This window comes from Montipora foliosa, chromosome 6 (genome assembly GCF_036669935.1).
Source record: "Montipora foliosa isolate CH-2021 chromosome 6, ASM3666993v2, whole genome shotgun sequence".
In the NCBI taxonomy this organism is placed as follows: Eukaryota; Metazoa; Cnidaria; class Anthozoa; order Scleractinia; family Acroporidae; genus Montipora; species Montipora foliosa.
The window spans coordinates 22514329-22536338 of record NC_090874.1 but is presented as its reverse complement, the minus strand read 5'-3'; the positions used below and the strand labels follow the sequence as shown (position 1 = coordinate 22536338).

General features: G+C 37.0%; 2 protein-coding genes and 1 long non-coding RNA gene across 3 annotated transcripts in view; 1 reads left to right on the top strand and 2 right to left on the bottom strand.

The window, feature by feature from the left end:
- The window catches only part of LOC138006983 (uncharacterized), a 48489-nt gene that overhangs the window by 2950 nt on the left and 23529 nt on the right, over positions 1 to 22010 (bottom strand). Inside the window, exon 3 of the long non-coding RNA XR_011123971.1 lies at positions 173 to 275. This is a non-coding gene — a long non-coding RNA (uncharacterized lncRNA). The remainder of the gene's footprint in view (positions 1 to 172; positions 276 to 22010) is intronic.
- LOC138008515 (rho-associated protein kinase 2-like) lies at positions 2758 to 7405 on the bottom strand. The gene is made up of 5 exons (XM_068855828.1): positions 7184 to 7405; positions 5193 to 5284; positions 4615 to 4712; positions 4068 to 4177; positions 2758 to 3176 (listed from the first exon to the last, which is right to left on the bottom strand). Exons 1-5 carry the CDS (start codon positions 7403 to 7405, stop codon positions 2826 to 2828), a joined length of 873 nt encoding a protein of 290 aa, XP_068711929.1. The 3' UTR covers positions 2758 to 2825.
- Positions 21322 to 22010, top strand: part of LOC138008869 (uncharacterized) — a 4228-nt gene continuing 3539 nt past the window's right edge. Inside the window, exon 1 of the mRNA XM_068856145.1 lies at positions 21322 to 22010. This exon is cut by the window's right edge and continues 3539 nt beyond it. Coding sequence (XP_068712246.1) covers positions 21375 to 22010 — 636 coding nt within the window. The 5' untranslated portion in view covers positions 21322 to 21374.

Sequence of the window (22010 nt, the reverse complement as noted above, 5' to 3'; positions counted from 1 at the left end):
ATGGTCAAAATGTTAACTTTGGTATGAGAGATGACGGCAAGAATTATCTCAGTACCGCGATACACAATATCACAATGCACGCGCACGCATGGTGATTCAAAAGTTAACGTTTTGATAGTTGTTAGTTTTATTTTGTGTTTTGTGCGTGTGTATAAAAAATATTTAACCTTACCGTAGCCTTATAATCTCTTTAACTTATTCTTTGTATGTTCGTCTTTTATTTCTTGAGTCGGCTCTCTTTTCTGGCTTACACCAAGTTTCCTTGAAGGAAATCCCTAGTCCACAAACGCAAACAACTGTTAGTCTTTTCTGTGAGAGCGACCATCAAACACCCATCAACATAAAACAATTTCCCGCCAGCAAAACAATTTCTTCTACCATCAGTTAATTTCACGCTATTTTCAGAGTCACCTTCCACTGTCATATTGAATTTAATTTATGGTACAACGACATCATGTTACGCAACAATGACATGCGTCAAGGTGAAACTCGACTTAAGTTGACAAAAGCCCTACGCCGACTAAGAAAGCACACTTGCATGTATTAAAGTATTCCGAAAAATTCTTGCTCTGAACTCTTTCAATGACAAACAACAGATGGCGCTAGGAATATAGCAGGTGCTACGATAATTTCAGAACCAACCGACCGCTAGCGCTTTTGGTATCAGTAATTCCTACCACGAATAAGAAAGACCGTAGCAATACCGCGATTGATCCACAGTCCAATCAACCTGATTATTCTGTGTTTCCTTGGTACGTTTATCTTTAAGATAAACAAGTCTTTATACTACCATTTGTCAGCTCTATCTGTCAGCCTTATTGAAATAATTTTAAAGTCGTGTTTTACGAGAAAACCAGTTTGAGCTTTGTGATCTAGATCGTAGTTTGATTATAGAAAGCACCAATGATTTATTGGAAGGAAACAGCAGAACAACAATTTTGTGAGCTTTCCAAAGCAAGTAAAAGTACTTTAATTTTTCTCTTGAACTTTTGAGGCAGCTGTAAGCGCTCTAGCCCTCGAGTTAACTTGTCGAAAGTTCAGGCCTGGGTAAACTGGCACAGCGTGGGAGTATAATTCTCAAAAGTTGTGAGCTATGACAATTTTTAACTTGTGGATTCGCGATGTGTAGGAACGAGTTGTCGTGGGCACTGCAATATGCAAATGTTTCACTCGTCCACAAAGGTGTAGATGTTGTGGTTTAATTTTCCTTATTACCTGAAATTTTCGCGACACGTTAATTTCGCGAATTTGCGAAAATTTTGCATTTTGACTCACTTTAATTTCGCGTTTTTGAGTGAGCCACACTTTATTCCTTTGTCAATGTTATTTAACATGTCCCTGAATTTGATCAAACTTAATGAACAATGTCCAAATAAACAGAAACGCAACCGTGATTATATGTAAACAGTAACAAGAAAGATGTCCTCATAGTGTCTACAAGGCACGCATTGAAGTTCATGCTTGAATTCCAGTCTCGTTTTTAGTGGTCATTTGACCTTATTATCCATGTACATTAAATATTCCTTCCTGCAGACTCCCGGGAAATTGATGAAATACAGAAAACGTTATATCCCATCTTGAAAAAGGCCAAACAGAGAAAGCAAACAGCATATTTCAAACACAGGACGAAATGCCAAGAATCCGCAGACTGAAAGGTTGCGGAAACACGTGACAACGTTGCGGAAACACCACGGTTACACGTGTTTCCGGTAGCGGATACCTGTCGTTTATTCATGTTTCCGTGGCTGCAGTTACGACGGAACCGGACCACTTTTTCTGTACGTTTCCGTCAGTTTTCCTTTGAAGGAAACGCATGTTTCCGCTAGCGTATTTTCATGATAACGCTTGCGGATATACGAAGTAATGCTACGGAAACGAGTTTGTTCATGTTTCCGTCAACGTAATCGAACCTTGAATATTCGCGTTAAAACGCGTTTCCGCGTCGGAAACCTTAAATTTGATTGATTTGATTTGTCAGTTCATTTTCACTTTTTTAGTGCGTTCACAAGTTTGTTTTGCATCCGGAAGATGCTTATATTTTCAATTACAACCTCTCCCTTGGGGGTATCGGGTTCAGACGCCGCTCCACCTATGTGCCGAACCTAACTGAGTTAAGTCCGCCTTTGGCGCGACATCTGATTCAGACGGCGCACTGTGTGTCGAGCCTAATCTTCATTTCACGAGGGAGAAAGGCCTGGATCCGTTACCATATTTTCACACCATAATTCAACTTTCAACATGGTGGTTGTGAGGAGAGGAGAGGATAGCTCTGATTTAATAATTTAAAAAAAAAAATTGCAATTTAACTAGTGAGTAGCACTCACTCAAATTTCTCATTTTCACTTTTTCAGTTAGTGTCTCTTTTTTTGTTTGTGTTAGTTTCTTGTTTTAATTCCAGGTTCTTTTGATATTATTCTGCTTTGCTTTGTGAACAGCACCTCTTGCAGTACTATAGTTTTAGTTCTGGTGAATGCTGTAAGTCTAGGGAACTACGCGTTGCTCTGCCCTTCTCTGCGCGATCTTACTTTTTCGTCTGCTTTACTGCATGGGAAAAATTAGGGAGTCCCGCTCGACTACTGATGGTCTACACTAAATCAAAACGAAATACTGTATTTCCACTATAAGTCTAAATTTATTCTCAATAATGACCACAGATAATAACAAACACACACATAATGTGACATAACTTGTTCGAAGTCAAGAAAAAACGATCACATTAACATGAATTCTTTCCTATAAAAAGATACAGAAAACAGCTTTACAAATATTGGCTGGTGCTAAAAGAAACTTTTAAAATACAACCTAAAACGGTTCAGCTAACGTCATCAATCAGTACGAATTGCCCAGTTCGGGCCACCATTTGGGTAGGGGCGAGTTGACACTTCGTCACCTCGCCTAACAAGGGCAGTGGTTCTTCGTTGCCTCTCGCTCAGACCTTTCAAGTGTTCTTCATCAAGTTTAGCCTTAATGTTCCTCAGCTTACTTCTTTCCCACGGTAGCTTTTTTATTTTTCTTGGCTTTGGGCCATTTGTGGTTGTCGTTTCTCCTTCGCTGTCCTCTGAAGACATGTAATTCAGTGCCTGCGGAGAACAAAGAATCTCCCTCGCCTTTGCTTTGTCGGCGTCCGAAAGGACCGTCGTCGACCTTTCCAGGGTTAGGAGGCGTCTTGAAAGTTTCTAAATGAATAACCAAAAAGGAGAAAAATCATCAGGAACGTGCTTCCATGGCCTTTTGACTGAAATCCTGCCATAACTAGCTTTCATGTATGCACTGGCTAATACCATTCAGTGTTAGAAGCTGGATCAATCAATAAAAATCTGCCGAGAGCTTTTTATTTTACAGGCAGTTACAGTTATAGGGCCGACTACTGTTGTTGGAATTTATCGACTAAAAGGCAGCATAGCAAATTGGTCTTCCCTGTGAGAGAAACTGAGGTATGCATTTCTTTACCACGGTGGTTGATAATTTCACCCGACACAGCACAACCGAGTACTATAATATAGTTTTAGAAACTATTTCCATTCCGTTCAGATCCATTTGTTTGTTGAGAGAAACTTGAATTTAGTTAACACATGCATAATTGTAAAAGCCAAATGACCAAAAATTGGTTACAGCAGGGGTTCCAGAGAGATGAGACTGCTAGACATTGAAAAATTAAACAGCCGCGTAATCGCCGTCTTATAAAATTGAGCAATTATTGGATGAGATTTTTGTGATATCCGGAAAAGTCAAAAATCAAGGTCGAGGTAAGAGTAACCGAGACCTTGATTATTCCGGATATCACAAAAACCGAATCTAATCGAACTTTATTACCCATCAGTTTTAAAGAAAATAACGGAAAATCGAAGCTTAATTGTCTCTGAAAAATGCTTGATCACCCCCAATTTTCGATACAAAAAGAAGTTGCTAAGTCCTGCTTTCTCTGCATACTTATAAACTGCGCACAAATATCCCGTCATTGGTAGGCTCCACCCATAGGGAACCTGAGTATCTCGAGAAACAAAACGAGTAACAAAAATAGTCATCACTTATAATCTTAAGCTTTAGGTAACTGGTTATAAACTTACCCTCTTCAGGCGATTGTTCTTCTTTGCTTGCCTCCGATGTGCCTCGAATTTAGAATTTGTAACTCTAGTTCTGTCGTCCCTTGTTGACCGCCAATGTTGTTGAACAGAAGCTAAAATGAGACGATAACACGAAATGATTGATCGAAATTTAAAAAATCAAGTTTTACGATCTGTCGTGGGTAAAATTGGTAAATACTTTGGCTCTGCCAGGCTTGAAATTTCACCAGAACTCAAAATAATCTCAAGGGCTTTTCTTTGATGACCGTCTACCTAAACTCAGTTTTATCTGCCTCTTTTATTAGCATCCGCTGTGACTTTTGCTTTTTGTTTTTAAAGTTCCAACAATGACCAGCAGCAAATTTGTGCTTACAATATGCATTCCACCGCCTGATTAAACATATAAATGCCATGAGAATAAAAGACAGAATTCTAGACTGATCTTTAAACATACATCTATTCTCGTATAACTAATGCCACGTACATCTAAATGTTGGGACTTCGAAAGTAGAATGACAAACAATGCATATAAAAAGTTCAGGAAACTTACCCCTGATAACTGACTTCTCCCACTTTTTCTTGCCATAAACTGACCGGACTTCGCTCACAATTTTCTTGGACATAACCTGATTTGCTGGACTGTCGAAACTACAGTAGATAAAAACAAAAAAAAGTTGTTGATGGAATTTGAAATTATCAAGACTTAAAACTTGCCAGACAATGATTATTAATCCACGTTCTATATCGTAGCAAACGGGACAGGATTGACGCTCAGTTTTTCCTGCCCCTTAGCACACTTAGGTTTATTGAAATTTTCGCCGGATCATTTTGATAATAGTTTGCCCCTTGGTAATTCTAGTTGAATCGATGTTTGTATAAAAATTACTAATGGTCCATTTTACTCTTCGAGTTACCGGAAAATTTTTTATAGAGAAGTATGTCTGCTGTGGTACAGCGTGATATCTCACACTGCTATTCAACCCAGGCTCTCTCTTCTCTGGAGAAGAGAGAGCCTGGGAACGAGGTTGACTGCTATTAATGTAGTGGCGGATCTGTGCCTTGCTTCACAATGCAATAGAAGATTTTAAAAACAATCATAATAAAGACTGATCAATCACTATGTTTTACCTGGTGTTAAAATCAAACGCAATCACGTTTTCCTCATCCTCTTCTTGTCGTCGATTTTGTTCAAGTTCCTTGCAAACTTTCCTAACGGCATTCTTGTATGTTTTACAAGAACAAAAACAAAATCAAAAGAAAGAACGTTAAAATCTTCGACTTAACAATTGATAATTTCACGAATATGCAGTGAAGGACTGCCCCATAATTAAGTCAGTTTTTTTTCGCTCGTCCCCAACTACCGAGAGCCTGGAATAGGCTATTCGCTCTTAAGCGTGAAAGTTTCAGCTAAAAGCCAATGTCATTAAGCGGTCGATAGATCAAATCCGGCCCAGTTCAGACGCCGAACTTTTCATCAGCCGAACCTAATACCTTGAATTAAGTACATGAAAGGCGGTTCGGCGTCTGAATCAGTTAAGAACGGCTATTTGAATTTGGAACGGCTCAGCCGTTCTTCCCGCCTGGCGCAGCCGGGAATTTCGCCTTTGGAACGGCTTTGATTTAGACTTTTCATGTGCTGAACCTAATACATAAATTATAATAACTTGGCCTGAAAGCCGCTAACATTTCGATTTGTTTTGGTTCAAACTGAATTAAGTTCGGGAAATTAAGTTCGACGTCTCAATCAGCTGGCGTACTTTTGTTAATTTGGGCCGGTCCAAATTCGAATTAAGTTCGGCTCATGAAAAGTTCGGCGTCTGAACTTGTTAGACACCCACACCGTAGTTTGCTTGGCTACGAAAACTATTCGAAGAATTTGGTTACACGGACGGGCTTCCATTGGTATTACGGACGGACTAATACCTACAACGGTGATAACATTAGTGGCTACGCCTCTTCGAGGCCGGTGCACGTGGTTAAAACCAACCATGTATGGAAACGCACGCGCAAGGCGCGCTTAATTCAAATGTAGCAAAGAAAGAGATACAGTCCTCGTGAAATAATAGTAGATTATAAATTTCCAGTTCAAGATATTTCTATAAGGGCAAGTTATCTCTTCTTATCATTTTTTTTCTGTGTCACATTTATTCAAATTAACTCCAGACGCATATGTCCTGCTATGCATCCCTGATCACTTTTCTCACCTCTGAGTAGCTCGAGATACAAACAAAGTGCCTACGAGTCAGCTCGATCGAAGGTTGTTTCGATCGAAGGTCGTTTCGATCGATAACAGTCGTTTCGATCGAAGACAAGAGTCAGTTCGATCAAAGATTGTAACTATTGCTTGAGTGCATCGAGTTATTAGGGACCTTAAGCAGGCACGTTTCTGAGACGCGAATGGCAACCGGAAGAGAACATTTCGCGTGCCAGGACAGTGGTGTCTCCAAGATTTCTATACTAATCATCTCTAATGGAGAAAAAGATACTTAGCATGTAAATGTGGTTGTGTGAAGACAAGTTAAGAGGGAAAACAGCTCTCTTCCGGTTGCCGTCCGTGTCTCAAAAACACGCGTGCTTAAGCTCCCTATTTTGTTTCCGATCACGAACGCCGACAACGAAAGACCGACAACAAAAGGGATCATCAATTGAAAACCGCGGCTAAGGCTCGAGGCTCCGCGTCGCGCATATTACAACGCGCAATCAATACACAACACAAGAACTTTTATTATTTATATTTATACGCTTGCAAAACTGTAGTTTTATCATCATTTACTCTTCAATCGAACTGACTCTTGTCTTCGATCGAACTGACCTTTGGCTTCGATCGAAACTACCGGTTACCAATTCATGTAAATGTTTGCAGTGTGTTTGTTGACCCCGATACTGAGCTATCTTTGTTCTTCTTCCTTGGAGTGCGATTTTCAAAACAGTAATTATTTGACTTTGTAATCACTTAAATTTAGATGTCAGATGGCCGGTAAACGAATCTAAGAGCACATTCTAAGAGCACGAATCTAAGAGCATGATACACTAGTGTCAATCACAATACACGATCATTCGTTTCTCGAATACATTTTCCATCATCGTCGGTTTAGAGTAAAAAAGGAACAACAACTTACCGAGCACTCGGGATCGCTCTCTTTAGGTCGCTGGAAGAGTTTTCTCTTCGCTGATGATTTAAGATTTGCCATCTCGTTCCTCAGCTGCTGGTTTTCTTTTCGAATTTCCGAAACTTCGACAAGAAGTTTTCTCACAAGATCATCATTTGGAGCAGCTCTTGGGGTTTCCTGGTCGAGCATTCTGGTCTCCTGAATTTCAGCATTCGGTGATATCGACGGCATCATACTTCTTGCTTGATTACAAAGAGGAAGACAGCGTCTCTTCACAAACAACGCTCAGACTAGATCGTCAAATTTCCCGCTTCTCCTCGAGATACGACGCTGCTTGTCACGCTGCTTTACTTGTTGTCAATGACAACAAGGCATTGAGAGCCCGCAATATCATGCGCAAAGTAGAATTTGTAAACGTCTGCGCGCGGTATGTACTTTAAGTAGGGTTATTAAAGTGTATCATAAAGCGCATAAATTATATAAAAGAGGTATATCAGCATATATAGGTAGCTATAGCAAAGTACATACATGTATATCCATCTATGCCCATATATCTCTCTGTATACCCATGTACTTCCATGTATATCCATGTATTCGCATGTATGTCCATGTATACACATGTATACCCACGTTTGTCCATCTGTATCCATGTACAGCCATGTATACCATGGTATAACCACATACAGGCATGTATATCCATGCATGCCCATGTATGTCCATGTATACCCATGTATATCCATGTATAACCATGTATGTCCATGTATACCCATGTATATCCATTTATAACCATGTATTTCCATGTATATCCATATATATTCATGTATACCCATGTATATCTATGTATACCCATGTATGCCCATGTATACCCATGTATATCCACGTAGAACCATGTATGTCCATGTATACCCATGTATATCCATGTATAACCATGTATTTCCATGTATACCCATATATATTCATGTATACCCATATGCATGTATATCAATGTATACCCATGTATGCCCATGTATACCCACGTATATCCATGTATAACCATATATGTCCATGTCTACCCATGTATATCAATGTATAACCATGTATGTCCATGTATACCCATATATATTCACGTATACCCATGTATATCCATGTATACCCATGTATGTCCATGTATACCCATATATATTCATGTATACCCATGTATATCCATGTATAACCATGTATGTTCATGTACACCCATATATATTCACGTATACCCATGTATATCCATGCATACCCATATATATTCATGAATACCCATGTAAATCCATGTATACCCATATATATTCATGTATACCCATGTATATCCATGAATGCCCATGTATGTCCATGTATACCCATGTATAACCATGTATGTTCATGTATACTCATGTATATCCATATATAACCATGTATTCCCATGTATACCCATATTTATTCATGTATACCCATGTATGCCCATGTATACCCATGTATATCAATGTATAACCATGTATGTCCATGTATACCCATATATATTCATGTATACCCATGTATATCCATGTATAACCATGTATGTCCATGTATACCCATGTATGTCCATGTATACCCATGTATAGCCATGTATACCCATGTATATCCATGTATAACCATGTATGTCCATGTATACCCATGTATATCCATGTATAACCATGTATGTCCATGTATACCCATATATATTCATGTATACCCATGTATATCCATGTATACCCATGTATGTCCATTTATACCCATGTGTATCCATGTATAACCATGTATGTCCATGTATACCCATGTATATCCATATATAACCATGTATGTCCATGTATACATGTATGTCCATGTATACCCATGTATACCCATGTATAACCATGTATGTTCATGTATACCCATATATATTCACGTATACCCATGTATATCCATGCATACCCATATATATTCATGAATACCCATGTAAATCCATGTATACCCATATATATTCATGTATACCCATGTATATCCATGAATGCCCATGTATGTCCATGTATACCCATGTATACCCATGTATAACCATGTATGTTCATGTATACTCATGTATATCCATATATAACCATGTATTTCCATGTATACCCATATTTATTCATGTATACCCATGTATGCCCATGTATACCCATGTATATCAATGTATAACCATGTATGTCCATGTATATCCATATATGTTCATGTATACCCATGTATATCCATGTATAACCATGTATGTCCATGTGTACCCATGTATGTCCATGTATACCCATATATATTCATGTATACCTATGTATATCCATGTATACCCATGTACGTCCACGTATACCCATGTGTATCCATGTATAACCATGTATGTCCATGTATACCCATGTATGTCCATTTATACCCATGTGTATCCATGTAAAACCATGTATGTCCATGTATACCCATGTATATCCATGTATAACCATGTATGTCCATGTATACATGTATGTCCATGTATACCCATGTATACCCATGTATAACCATGTATGTTCATGTATACCCATATATATTCACGTATACCCATGTATATCCATGCATACCCATATATATTCATGAATACCCATGTAAATCCATGTATACCCATATATATTCATGTATACCCATGTATATCCATGAATGCCCATGTATGTCCATGTATACCCATGTATACCCATGTATAACCATGTATGTTCATGTATACTCACGTATATCCATATATAACCATGTATTTCCATGTATACCCATATTTATTCATGTATACCCATGTATGCCCATGTATACCCATGTATATCAATGTATAACCATGTATGTCCATGTATACCCATATATATTCATGTATACCCATGTATATCCATGTATAACCATGTATGTTCATGTATACCCATGAATGTCCATGTATACCCATGTATAGCCATGTATACCCATGTATATCCATGTATAACCATGTATGTCCATGTATACCCATGTATATCCATGTATAACCATGTATGTCCATGTATACCCATATATATTCATGTATACCCATGTATATCCATGTATACCCATGTATGTCCATTTATACCCATGTGTATCCATGTATAACCATGTATGTCCATGTATACCCATGTATATCCATGTATAACCATGTATGTCCATGTATACATGTATGTCCATGTATACCCATGTATACCCATGTATAACCATGTATGTTCATGTATACCCATATATATTCACGTATACCCATGTATATCCATGCATACCCATATATATTCATGAATACCCATGTAAATCCATGTATACCCATATATATTCATGTATACCCATGTATATCCATGAATGCCCATGTATGTCCATGTATACCCATGTATACCCATGTATAACCATGTATGTTCATGTATACTCATGTATATCCATGTATAACCATGTATTTCCATGTATACCCATATATATTCATGTATACCCATGTATATCCATGTATACCCATGTATGTCCATTTATACCCATGTGTATCCATGTATAACCATGTATGTCCATGTATACCCATGTATATCCATGTATAACCATGTATGTCCATGTATACCCATGTATGTCCATGTATACCCATGTATAGCCATGTATACCCATGTATATCCATGTATAACCATGTATGTCCATGTATACCCATGTATATCCATGTATAACCATGTATGTCCATGTATACCCATATATATTCATGTATACCCATGTATATCCATGTATATCCATGTATGTCCATTTATACCCATGTGTATCCATGTATAACCATGTATGTCCATGTATACCCATGTATATCCATGTATAACCATGTATGTCCATGTATACATGTATGTCCATGTATACCCATGTATACCCATGTATAACCATGTATGTTCATGTATACCCATATATATTCACGTATACCCATGTATATCCATGCATACCCATATATATTCATGAATACCCATGTAAATCCATGTATACCCATATATATTCATGTATACCCATGTATATCCATGAATGCCCATGTATGTCCATGTATACCCATGAATACCCATGTATAACCATGTATGTTCATGTATACTCATGTATATCCATATATAACCATGTATTTCCATGTATACCCATATTTATTCATGTATACCCATGTATGCCCATGTATACCCATGTATATCAATGTATAACCATGTATGTCCATGTATACCCATATATATTCATGTATACCCATGTATATCCATGTATAACCATGTATGTCCATGTATAACCATGTTTGTCCATGTATACCCATATATATTCATGTATACCCATGTATATCCATGTATACCCATGTATGTCCATTTATACCCATGTGTATCCATGTATAACCATGTATGTCCATGTATACATGTATGTCCATGTATACCCATGTATACCCATGTATACCCATGTATATCCATGCATACCTATATATATTCATGAATACCCATGTAAATCCATGTAAAACCATGTATGTCCATGTATACCCATGTATTTCCATGTATAACCATGTATTTCCATGTATACCCATATATATTCATGTATACCCATGTATGCCCATGTATACCCATTTATATCCATGTATAACCATGTATGTCCATGTATACCCATATATATTTATGTAAACCCATATATTTCCATGTATACCATATATGTTCATGTATACCCATGTATACCCATGTATATCCATGTATAACCATGTATGTCCATGTATACCCATATATATTCATGTATACCCATGTATATCCATGTATACCCATGTATGTCCATGTATACCCATGTGTATCCATGTATAACCATGTATGTCCATGTATACCCATATATATTTATGTATACCCATGTATATCCATGTATACCCATGTATATCCATGTATACCCATGTGTATCCATGTATAACCATGTATTTCCATGTATACCATATATATTCATTTATACCCATGTATAGCCATGTATACCCATGTATATCCATGTATAACCATGTATGTCCATGTATACCCATGTATATCCATGCATAACCATGTATGTCCATGTATACCCATATATATTCATGTATACCCATGTATATCCATGTATACCCATGTATGTCCATGTATACTCATTTGTATCCATGTATAACCATGTATGTCCATGTATACCCATTTATGTCCATGTATACCCATGTCTGTCCATGTATACCCATATATATCCATGTATAACCATGCATAGCCATGTATATCCATGTATATCCATGTACAGCAATGTATTTCCATGTATATCCATGTTCAGCCATGTATATCAATGTATACCCATATATCTCTGTGTATACCCATGTATATCCATGTATAACCGTGTATATCCATGTATACCCATGTATACTCATGTATACCCGTGTATATTCATGTATTATTATGTATATCCATGTACAGCCATTTATATCCATGTATATCCATGTACAGCCATGTATATCCATGTATATCCATGTACACCCGTGTATATCCATGTATCTCTATGTAAACCCATGTATTATCGTGTATATCCATGTACAGCCATGTATATCCATGTTTATCCATGTACACCCGTGTTTATCCATGAATATCCATATACAGCCATGTATGTCCATGTATACCTATGGATACCCATATATTATCGTGTATATCCATGTACAGCCATGTATATCCATGTATACCCGTGTATATCCACATACAGGCATGTATATCCATGTACAACCATGTATATCCATATATGCCCAAGGATATCCATGTATACCCGTATATATTCATGTATTATCATGTATATCCATGTATATATATCCATGTATTTCCATGTAAAGGCATGTATATCCATGTACAGCCATGTATATCCATGTATACCCATGTCTATCCATGTACATCCATGTATAGCCATGTACAGCTCTATATATGCATGTACAGGCATTTTTATCCGTGTACATCCATGTATATCCATGTACAGCCATGTACACCCATATATGCCTATGTATATCCATGTATACCGATGTATACCCATGAATATCCTTTTCTGTCCATGTACAGCCACGTATATCCTTGTACAGCCATGTATATCTATGCATGCTTATGTATACCATGTATATTCATGTAAAGCCTTAAGCCATTTATACCCATGGATACCCATTTATATTCATACACACCCATGCGCGCTCATCCCTACGCAATTGCTAAAATTGCGTTCATAACTGCGAGGATCATAGTTTCACTTGATTTCACATCTGCAGTTCACCATATTTCATATATCATTTCATAGTCAACAACTGTTTGCATAAGAATGATGTGGTAGCCTTTGAGATCCACGAAGTCGTCATGGTCGGTCGGTGGGGCAATTACAAGAATATGAGTACCGTCCATCGTATCAGCACACATTGGAAATCCCCATCTGTCTTTGTAAATGCGCATGACTTCTTTAAAATATTCTCCTTTAGGTAACGTGATAAACCGCGACTTTAGTTTGTTGACAATTGCAGCACACACTTTAACACAAGTGCAAACAAAAGGTGGAGATACACCAAACAAATCTGCAATCGTGCGCTATTCTGCTGATGATGCTAAGTACGACAGCAGAATTAGCAATCGCAGCTTTGGAGACACGGCTCGATCAACGCATTCTCGTATCTTATTTTTGTTTGTTTCCAGATTTATTCCTTGTGCTTTGCTGCATTGAGAGAAGATTCTACTCTTGCTCATTCTCGAGCTTTTGCTGGTATATTTTGTTGTTTTCCAGACGGCGTGATAAATACATCTTATTCGATGGTTTAACATATAATACGCGCGGATATTTTGAGTGTTGCAAAGCATTTTGCGAGCAGTGAGCAAAATTTCGGCGATTAGCACATCCTCCTTTTTTTTTTCGTTTAGCGTCAAATGCGTTTCCTGGGAAGTCTCGGAATCGGAGTCCCGCTACCCCAGCATCATAGCTGTGGAGCCCGGAAAACAAACAAAACGTGAACCCAAAATGAATATGGCTGAAAAGTTGGTGGATGTTGTTGCAAACTTAAGACAGCGTGGGAAAAAGGATCAACCCCTGAAACTCCTATGCAACATTAAAATGGTTTTAAAACACCGTTACCTTTTTTTTTTTTTGGAAAATTCCAAAAATTGGGGTCGGTCGGACAATGCTCAGCGGAGGGAATGGCCTTATATGTTAGACCATCGAATAAGAGATTTATTATCCCACTACAAAAAAGGTGTTATTTTACGAGCGTAGTTCCTTCGGTAATGGGCATATTTTCTGTTGAATGAATGATGTCAATAAAATGTTAAGTAGTGGCAAAACTCCGTCTCTGCGTGTTCTGCGTGTGTGGGTGGAGGTGAACATAATAAACTTCTTCTTGGAATATTTTTTTTGGGCTCGCGATCTGGCTTCTACTCTTGAATCTTGAATCTTGTTGAGGAGGAGGGGGGTGGGGGTAAGCAAGGACTTAAATGCCCACGATCTATGGTCAAAGCTGATGCCCAGTGTCGATAACCGTTTTGGTTTAAAAGCAATTATACTAAGCACCCGAAAACTTAGGTTTTTGTTATGGGGAATAAGTAAGGAACCCACACTGTCGCTTTCCTCGATTCTTTTACAATTTCTCCGATGGCGTACACCATAAGTTCATGTCTCTGACTGACTAAACTACAACCCATTGTTCTCTTATCTTATAGACATACATTGATCAAACGTAAACTGATTGGCTATTGGCTATAAAGATCTTCGGGACAAAAGATAAACAAACTTAATAATTGAAGCAGACAGATAGATACGCTCGATTTCCGGGCAGATATATCATTATCATTACATAAACATTACCTTAATCAATACCAATTATCCTGTTTCCGACATTATAAATGCTTTCGACATGCTTAATAAGACGTTATTAGTTGTTGTCCTTGGACAAATGTTGGTAAAGTTTGAAGCTCCCTATAAAGTTTACAGGAGAAAATACAGTCATTCAAAAACTTTTATTTACTTGTTAACTTTGTGCTTGTATTTATTGATTATTTTGGAAAAATACTCACGCGTCACATTTCGCCGAAGAAATATTTATATACATTAAAAATAAAAGGGGTCGAAATATTGAGCCTTGTGGTAGGCCACACGAAATATCTAGGAGCTTAGAAGATGTTCCATTCACACTAAACTGTTGCTTGCGATTTGACAAATACGAATAGAAAATGGCAACTGCTGAGAGATCAAAGCCAAAGTATTCTAATTTCTTTATCAAGATCTCATGGTTAAGTATATCAGATATAGATAGATAGATAGATAGATAGATAGATAGATAGATAGATAGGATAGGAAAACGTTAGTTAAACACGGTAATTTCACCAAATTTACATACGTATTTTACATAGAAATCTGTTCTACCTAAAAGCCGTGTATAATATACACAGATACCTAAGTTTAAAAATCAATGACCTTAACATACTTTTTACAAAAATTGCTCAATTTAATCAGTTTTTGCCGATGCAAACGTGAAAGATTTTATTTGCTTTCTTAAACCATTTATAGAAGGCAATTGATTTAGCTGGTCTAGCAGCGCATTCCAAATGGTCGCCCCTGTAGAAAGGAAATTATGGTTATATGCAGGGTAATACACGTCTATACATAGATGTACTAGGGTGTACATGCATATATATGATATATATGATAATAAGAGGCTATACGTAGATATATATGGTTATAAATAGATATACAAGGACAGCATGAAAATACATGGTTTTAAATGGAAATATATGGACATATATGATACTACACAGCTATACATGGATAAACATGGTTGTACATGGTTATACATGAATACATATCCATGTAATACATGGCTATACATGGATACACACTGTTGCACACGGCTATACATGGCTGTACATGGATATACATGGGTAAACATGGATATGGATGGGTATACATGGATATACATGGATATACATGGGTATGTATGGATAAACATGGGTATACATGGAGATACATGGCTGTACATGGCTATACATGGATATACATGGCAAAGCATGGATATACAAGGGTATACATGGACATACATGGGTACGCATGGATATACATGAGTATACGTGAAAATACGTGGCTGTACACGGATATACATGGATATACAAGGCTCTACATCAATATACATGGAAATACATGGTTATACATGGATATACATGGGTGTACATGGAAATACGTGGCTGAACAAGGATATAGATGGGTATACATGGATATACATGATACTACATGGGTATACATGTATATACATGGGTATACATGGATATACATGGGCATACATTGCGGTACATGGATATACATGGAAATACATGATTGTACAAGGGTATACATATATATACATGTGTATACATGGATATACATGGATATAAATGAATATACATGGGTACACATGGGTATACATCGACATACATGCGTATACATTGATATAGATGGGTATACACGGAACTGCATCGCTTTACATGGATATACATGGCTCTACAGGGATATACATGGCTATACATGGAAAAACATGGCAATAGATGGCTGTACATGGATATACATGGATATACTTGGGTATACATGGGTATACATGGATATACATGGGTATACATGGATAAACATGGGTATACATGAGTATACATGGGTATACATGGATATACACGCTTATACATGGATATACATGGGTATACATAGAGATATATGGGTATACATGAATATACATGGCTGTACATGGATAAAAATGGAAATACATTGCTGTACATGGATATACATGGCTATACATGGTTATACATGGATATACATGGGTATACATGGACAGACATGGGTATACATGGACATACATGGTTATACATGGATTTACATGGGTATAAATGGGCATACATGGGTATACATAGATATACCATGTTATACATGGATTTACACGGGTATACATAGAGATACATGGGTATACATGAATATACATGGCTATACATGGATATACATGGTTATACATGGTTATACATGGATATACATGGGTATAAATGGACATACATGGGTATACATGGTTATACATGGACATACATGGGTATACATGGATATACAAGGTTATACATAGATTTACATGAGTACACATAGAGATACATGGGTATACATGGATATACATAGCTATACATGGTTATACATGGATATATATGGGTATATATGAACATACATGGGCATACATGGATATACATGGATATACATGGCTATACATGGTTATACATGGATGTAGATGGGTATACATGGACATACATGGGTATACATGGACATACATGGTTATACATGAATACACATGGGTATACATGGACGTACATGGGTATACATGGACATGCATGGTTATACATGGATATACATGGGTATACATGGACATACATGGTTATACATGGATATACATGGTTATACATGGGCATACATGGATATACATGGTTATACATGGGCATACATGGGTATACATGAATATATATGGGTATACATGGGAATACATGGTTATACATGGATATACATGGATATACATGGTTATAGATGGATATACATGGGTATACATGGACATACATGGGCATACATGGATATACATGCATATACATGGCTATACATGGTTATACATGGATGTAGATGGGTATACATGGAGATACATGGGTATACATGGACATACATGGTTATACATGGATACACATGGGTATACGTGGACGTACATGGGTATACATGGATATACATAGGTATACATGAATATATATGGGTATACATGGACATACATGGTTATACATGGATATACATGGGTATACATGGACATACATGGTTATACATGAATACACATGGGTATACATGGACGTACATGGGTATACATGGACATACATGGTTATACATGGATATACATGGGTATACATGGACATACATGGTTATACATGGATATACATGGTTATACATGGGCATACATGGATATACATGGGTATACATGGGCATACATGGGTATACATGAATATATATGGGTATACATGGAAATACATGGTTATACATGGATATACATGGGTATACATGGACATACATGGGTATACATGGATATATAGATGGGTATACATGGACATACATGGGCATACATGGATATACATGCATATACATCGCTATACATGGTTATACATGGATGTAGATGGGTATACACGGACATACATGGGTATACATGGACATACATGGTTATACATGGATACACATGGGTATACATGGACATACATGGTTACACATGGACGTACATGGGTATACATGGATATACATGTGTATACATGAATATATAGGGGTATACATGGACATACATGGTTATACATGGATATACATGGGTATACATTGACATACATGGTTATACATGGATATACATGGGTATACATGGGCATACATTGGTCTACATGAATATATATGGGTATACATGGAAATACATGGTTATACATGGATATACATGGGTATACATGGACATACATGGCTGAACATGGATATACATGGAAATACATTGCTGTATATGGATATACATGGATATACATGGATATACATGGCTATGCATGGTTATACATGAATATATATGGGTATACATGGATATACATGGGTATACATGAATATATATGGGTATACATGGATATACATGGGTATACATGAATATATATGGGTATACATGAACATACATGGGCATACATGGATATACATGGGTATACATGAATATATATGGGTATACATGGAAATTCACTGGTATATACCTTTATATATAACAATTTAAGGCTTTAATACATCCTTGATATAATTACATACTATTATGATACACTTTATTAACACTACTTAAAGTACCAACCCTAGGCGCATCACGACACATGAAAACTTTTGTCCTTGGTTCACCAGCGGGTTATCGCTGTATTTTTGGCGTTTTTTCAGCTTGTGTTGTCTTGATCGCTAGTTAGTTGTGTTTACGGGAAGAAGGAATGAAGAGGAAAGGTTTGCATAACGATTCAAATAGTAAGAAGAGGCGTCAAAGGTGTAGGCAACGATGTGGTCATTGTCAACAGTTTCTCAGCAAATCACAGTTTCATGAACATCGTAGACTCTACTTCAATTCAAGTCTTAACCAGTGGAAAACAGTAGAAGATGCGAGCAAATCATCTGTGCCTGAAGATGTTCTAGGATCCAGCTCAAGTGAAAGCGAAGGTGATCACATACGTAATATTAAATACAGTAAAAACTCGCCAGTTTTCAAGGTCAAAATTCTGGGTTTTAATTGTGTGGGAGAAACTTCTGACAAAAAGTTAAGCTTATTGTGTAGTTGTTTTTGGATTTTCACTAGAAATATGTTTTCCATAAAGCTTAAGTGCAGTATGGACGATTTTACATTAAAATATATTATAAAATAGAAGATAGAAAGGTACTGATGTTCTTCTTGGACATTGAAAAGAAAAATATAGATTTGAGAGTTGGATTACTTGGTCAAAGACATAAATATTGCTACTTGAGCAGAGTTTCATGCTTCTTGTGAAGCAATCCTCAGACAACTGGAACATATACACAATTTGACAATAGTCAGCACAATGCCCTCTGGTGTGAAAATTGTTGAGATGTGATTGGTCGAGTTAAGCAAGCACAGGTTTCAGGAATTTCTTAGAATGTGTACAGGTCAATACTAGCTCATTTCTATTGTTTAGTGTTGACATTTCAGGTTTGCAAATTGTTAAATTACATTTTTTTGTTGACATTTTTTATTGGGTTTTTCCTCTTTGACGTTTCGCCATTTGATGTCATACTTAATGTTCTTATCCTTAAGATTCCATATGTAAAAATGTTGAATGTGCAGGAAATTGTGCAGGATTGCACAATGTTATGACCACTAAAAAAGGTCCTTGTTGAGCCATGAGAATGCTTTGCTTAGATCAGTGATAAAATTAAAAATGCTTCATATTGATCATCCGACCACAAGTTTTTGCAACACCTTGAACAAAACTTTCGCTCACTTCTTCCAGAGTTGTAGTAACATACATTCAAGCTTTATGATTTGAGTGATAAATTTTGTGACCAAAATTATTTAATTTTAATTTAGATGAAACTATAGATTCATCCTCTCAGTCAGCTGTTCAGGACATTCCTGGAAGTGATTCAGGTTTGTGTTTATTTGGAAAATGATATGATTGTACATGTATTAATTAAAGAGAAAGAGAAAGAGAGTTTTCGGGTTATGCTGTAATAGGAACTTGGGAATTATTTTCATGGCTTCATTTAGACACACAGGGTATCTGACAGCATGTGAGAAAGAAATAAAATTGTGTGGCATTTGGGGGCAAATTGTACATGTAACTGACTGAATGAAATTACAACCATGAACAATTGTGGCATTGAGGTAAATGTGTGTAAAATGTAAGATTTAAAGGTTGAGAAATGTTCCTGTCCTTGTGCATAATTGGCACACCCCTGAATTTAAGTAGTTAGATTTTTGGCTAGCCACTAGGTTTGCAAATGAGTTTCCTTGTGTCTATTTTAACTTCCAGTGAACATTTTGGCCACCATACAATCATGTAAGGTACTTTAACAATGAAGTACCTCAGACATGATGAACATAATTATTATTTTCTTTTTCTTACACATCTTAGATGACTACAGTGGATCTGAATCTTACAGTGCTTATTGTCAGGTACAATTGATTTATTTACTTTCCAGTACCCAGTATCATTTTTATGGGAACTTGAATCATATGAACTAGAATTTTTTCAAAACATGGCTTACTTTTTTCTTAGGGCTTTTCATATATATATATTTTTTGCAATCACAGGGACCAGATGCAGTTGACTCTAGTGAGAGTTCTGAGTCTGAAACTAGCTGTTCTGAAGATCAGAGTACAGATTATTTGGACTCTGAATCAAGTGATGCAGAGGATTACCTACCGTCGGAAGAAGTGGAATTGCCCCAGCCTTCTGTGCATCGTACAAATCAGCAGTGTATACAAGTAATTTTGACCTGGCTGGTGTATTTTATATTAGTTTGGCAATACAAGAACTACATAAGCAACAATGCAATCGAACAGCTGTTGAAATTTGTCCAGCAGTTATTATTTTGTATTGGTCAACTGATTAAAGACCACACAGATTTGTGTTTAGTTCTTGGAACCAATCTTCCAACAAGTCTCTACTCTGCAAGACGGTTTCTGAAAATTGATCGCGACAATTTTCTACAGTATGTGGTTTGCCCAAAGTGCACAAAACTGTACCATATGGATGAAATTGTTGTCAATGATGGACTTCGGAATTTTGCAAAGACCTGTAACAATGTGCCCTTCCCTCGAGCAAGGCGACCAAAAACTTGTGGTGCACAGCTTGCCCAGAAGGTTTTGAGAAATGGGAACACCAAATTTTATGCCTTGAAGACTTACTGTTATAAGAGTATCAGTGATTCCCTGGAGACTTTACTGAAGCGCCCTGGACTAGAAGAGCAGTGTGAAAAGTGGAAAACAAGAAAAATAGATGATGACTTGTATGCTGATGTTTACGACGGGAAAGTCTGGAAACAGTTTGGCAATTGGAAAGGCAACAAACCTTTCCTTAACCTTCCTCGATCGTTTGGTCTCATGATGAATGTGGACTGGTTTAAACCTTTCGAACGTCGAAATGACTTTTCTGTCGGGGTTATTTACATGGTTTTGATGAATCTTCCAAGAAGTATCCGGTTTAAGAAAGAAAATGTTATCCTAGTTGGCATCATTCCTGCCCTCAAACAGGAGCCAAAATCTCTAAACCATTTTCTTGAGCCTGCTGTTGATGAACTAAATGCATTGTGGAAAGGAGTTAAGGTAAATACCTATAAAAGTCCATCTACTGCAGTAGAAATTCAGGCAGCAGTGTTGTGCTTT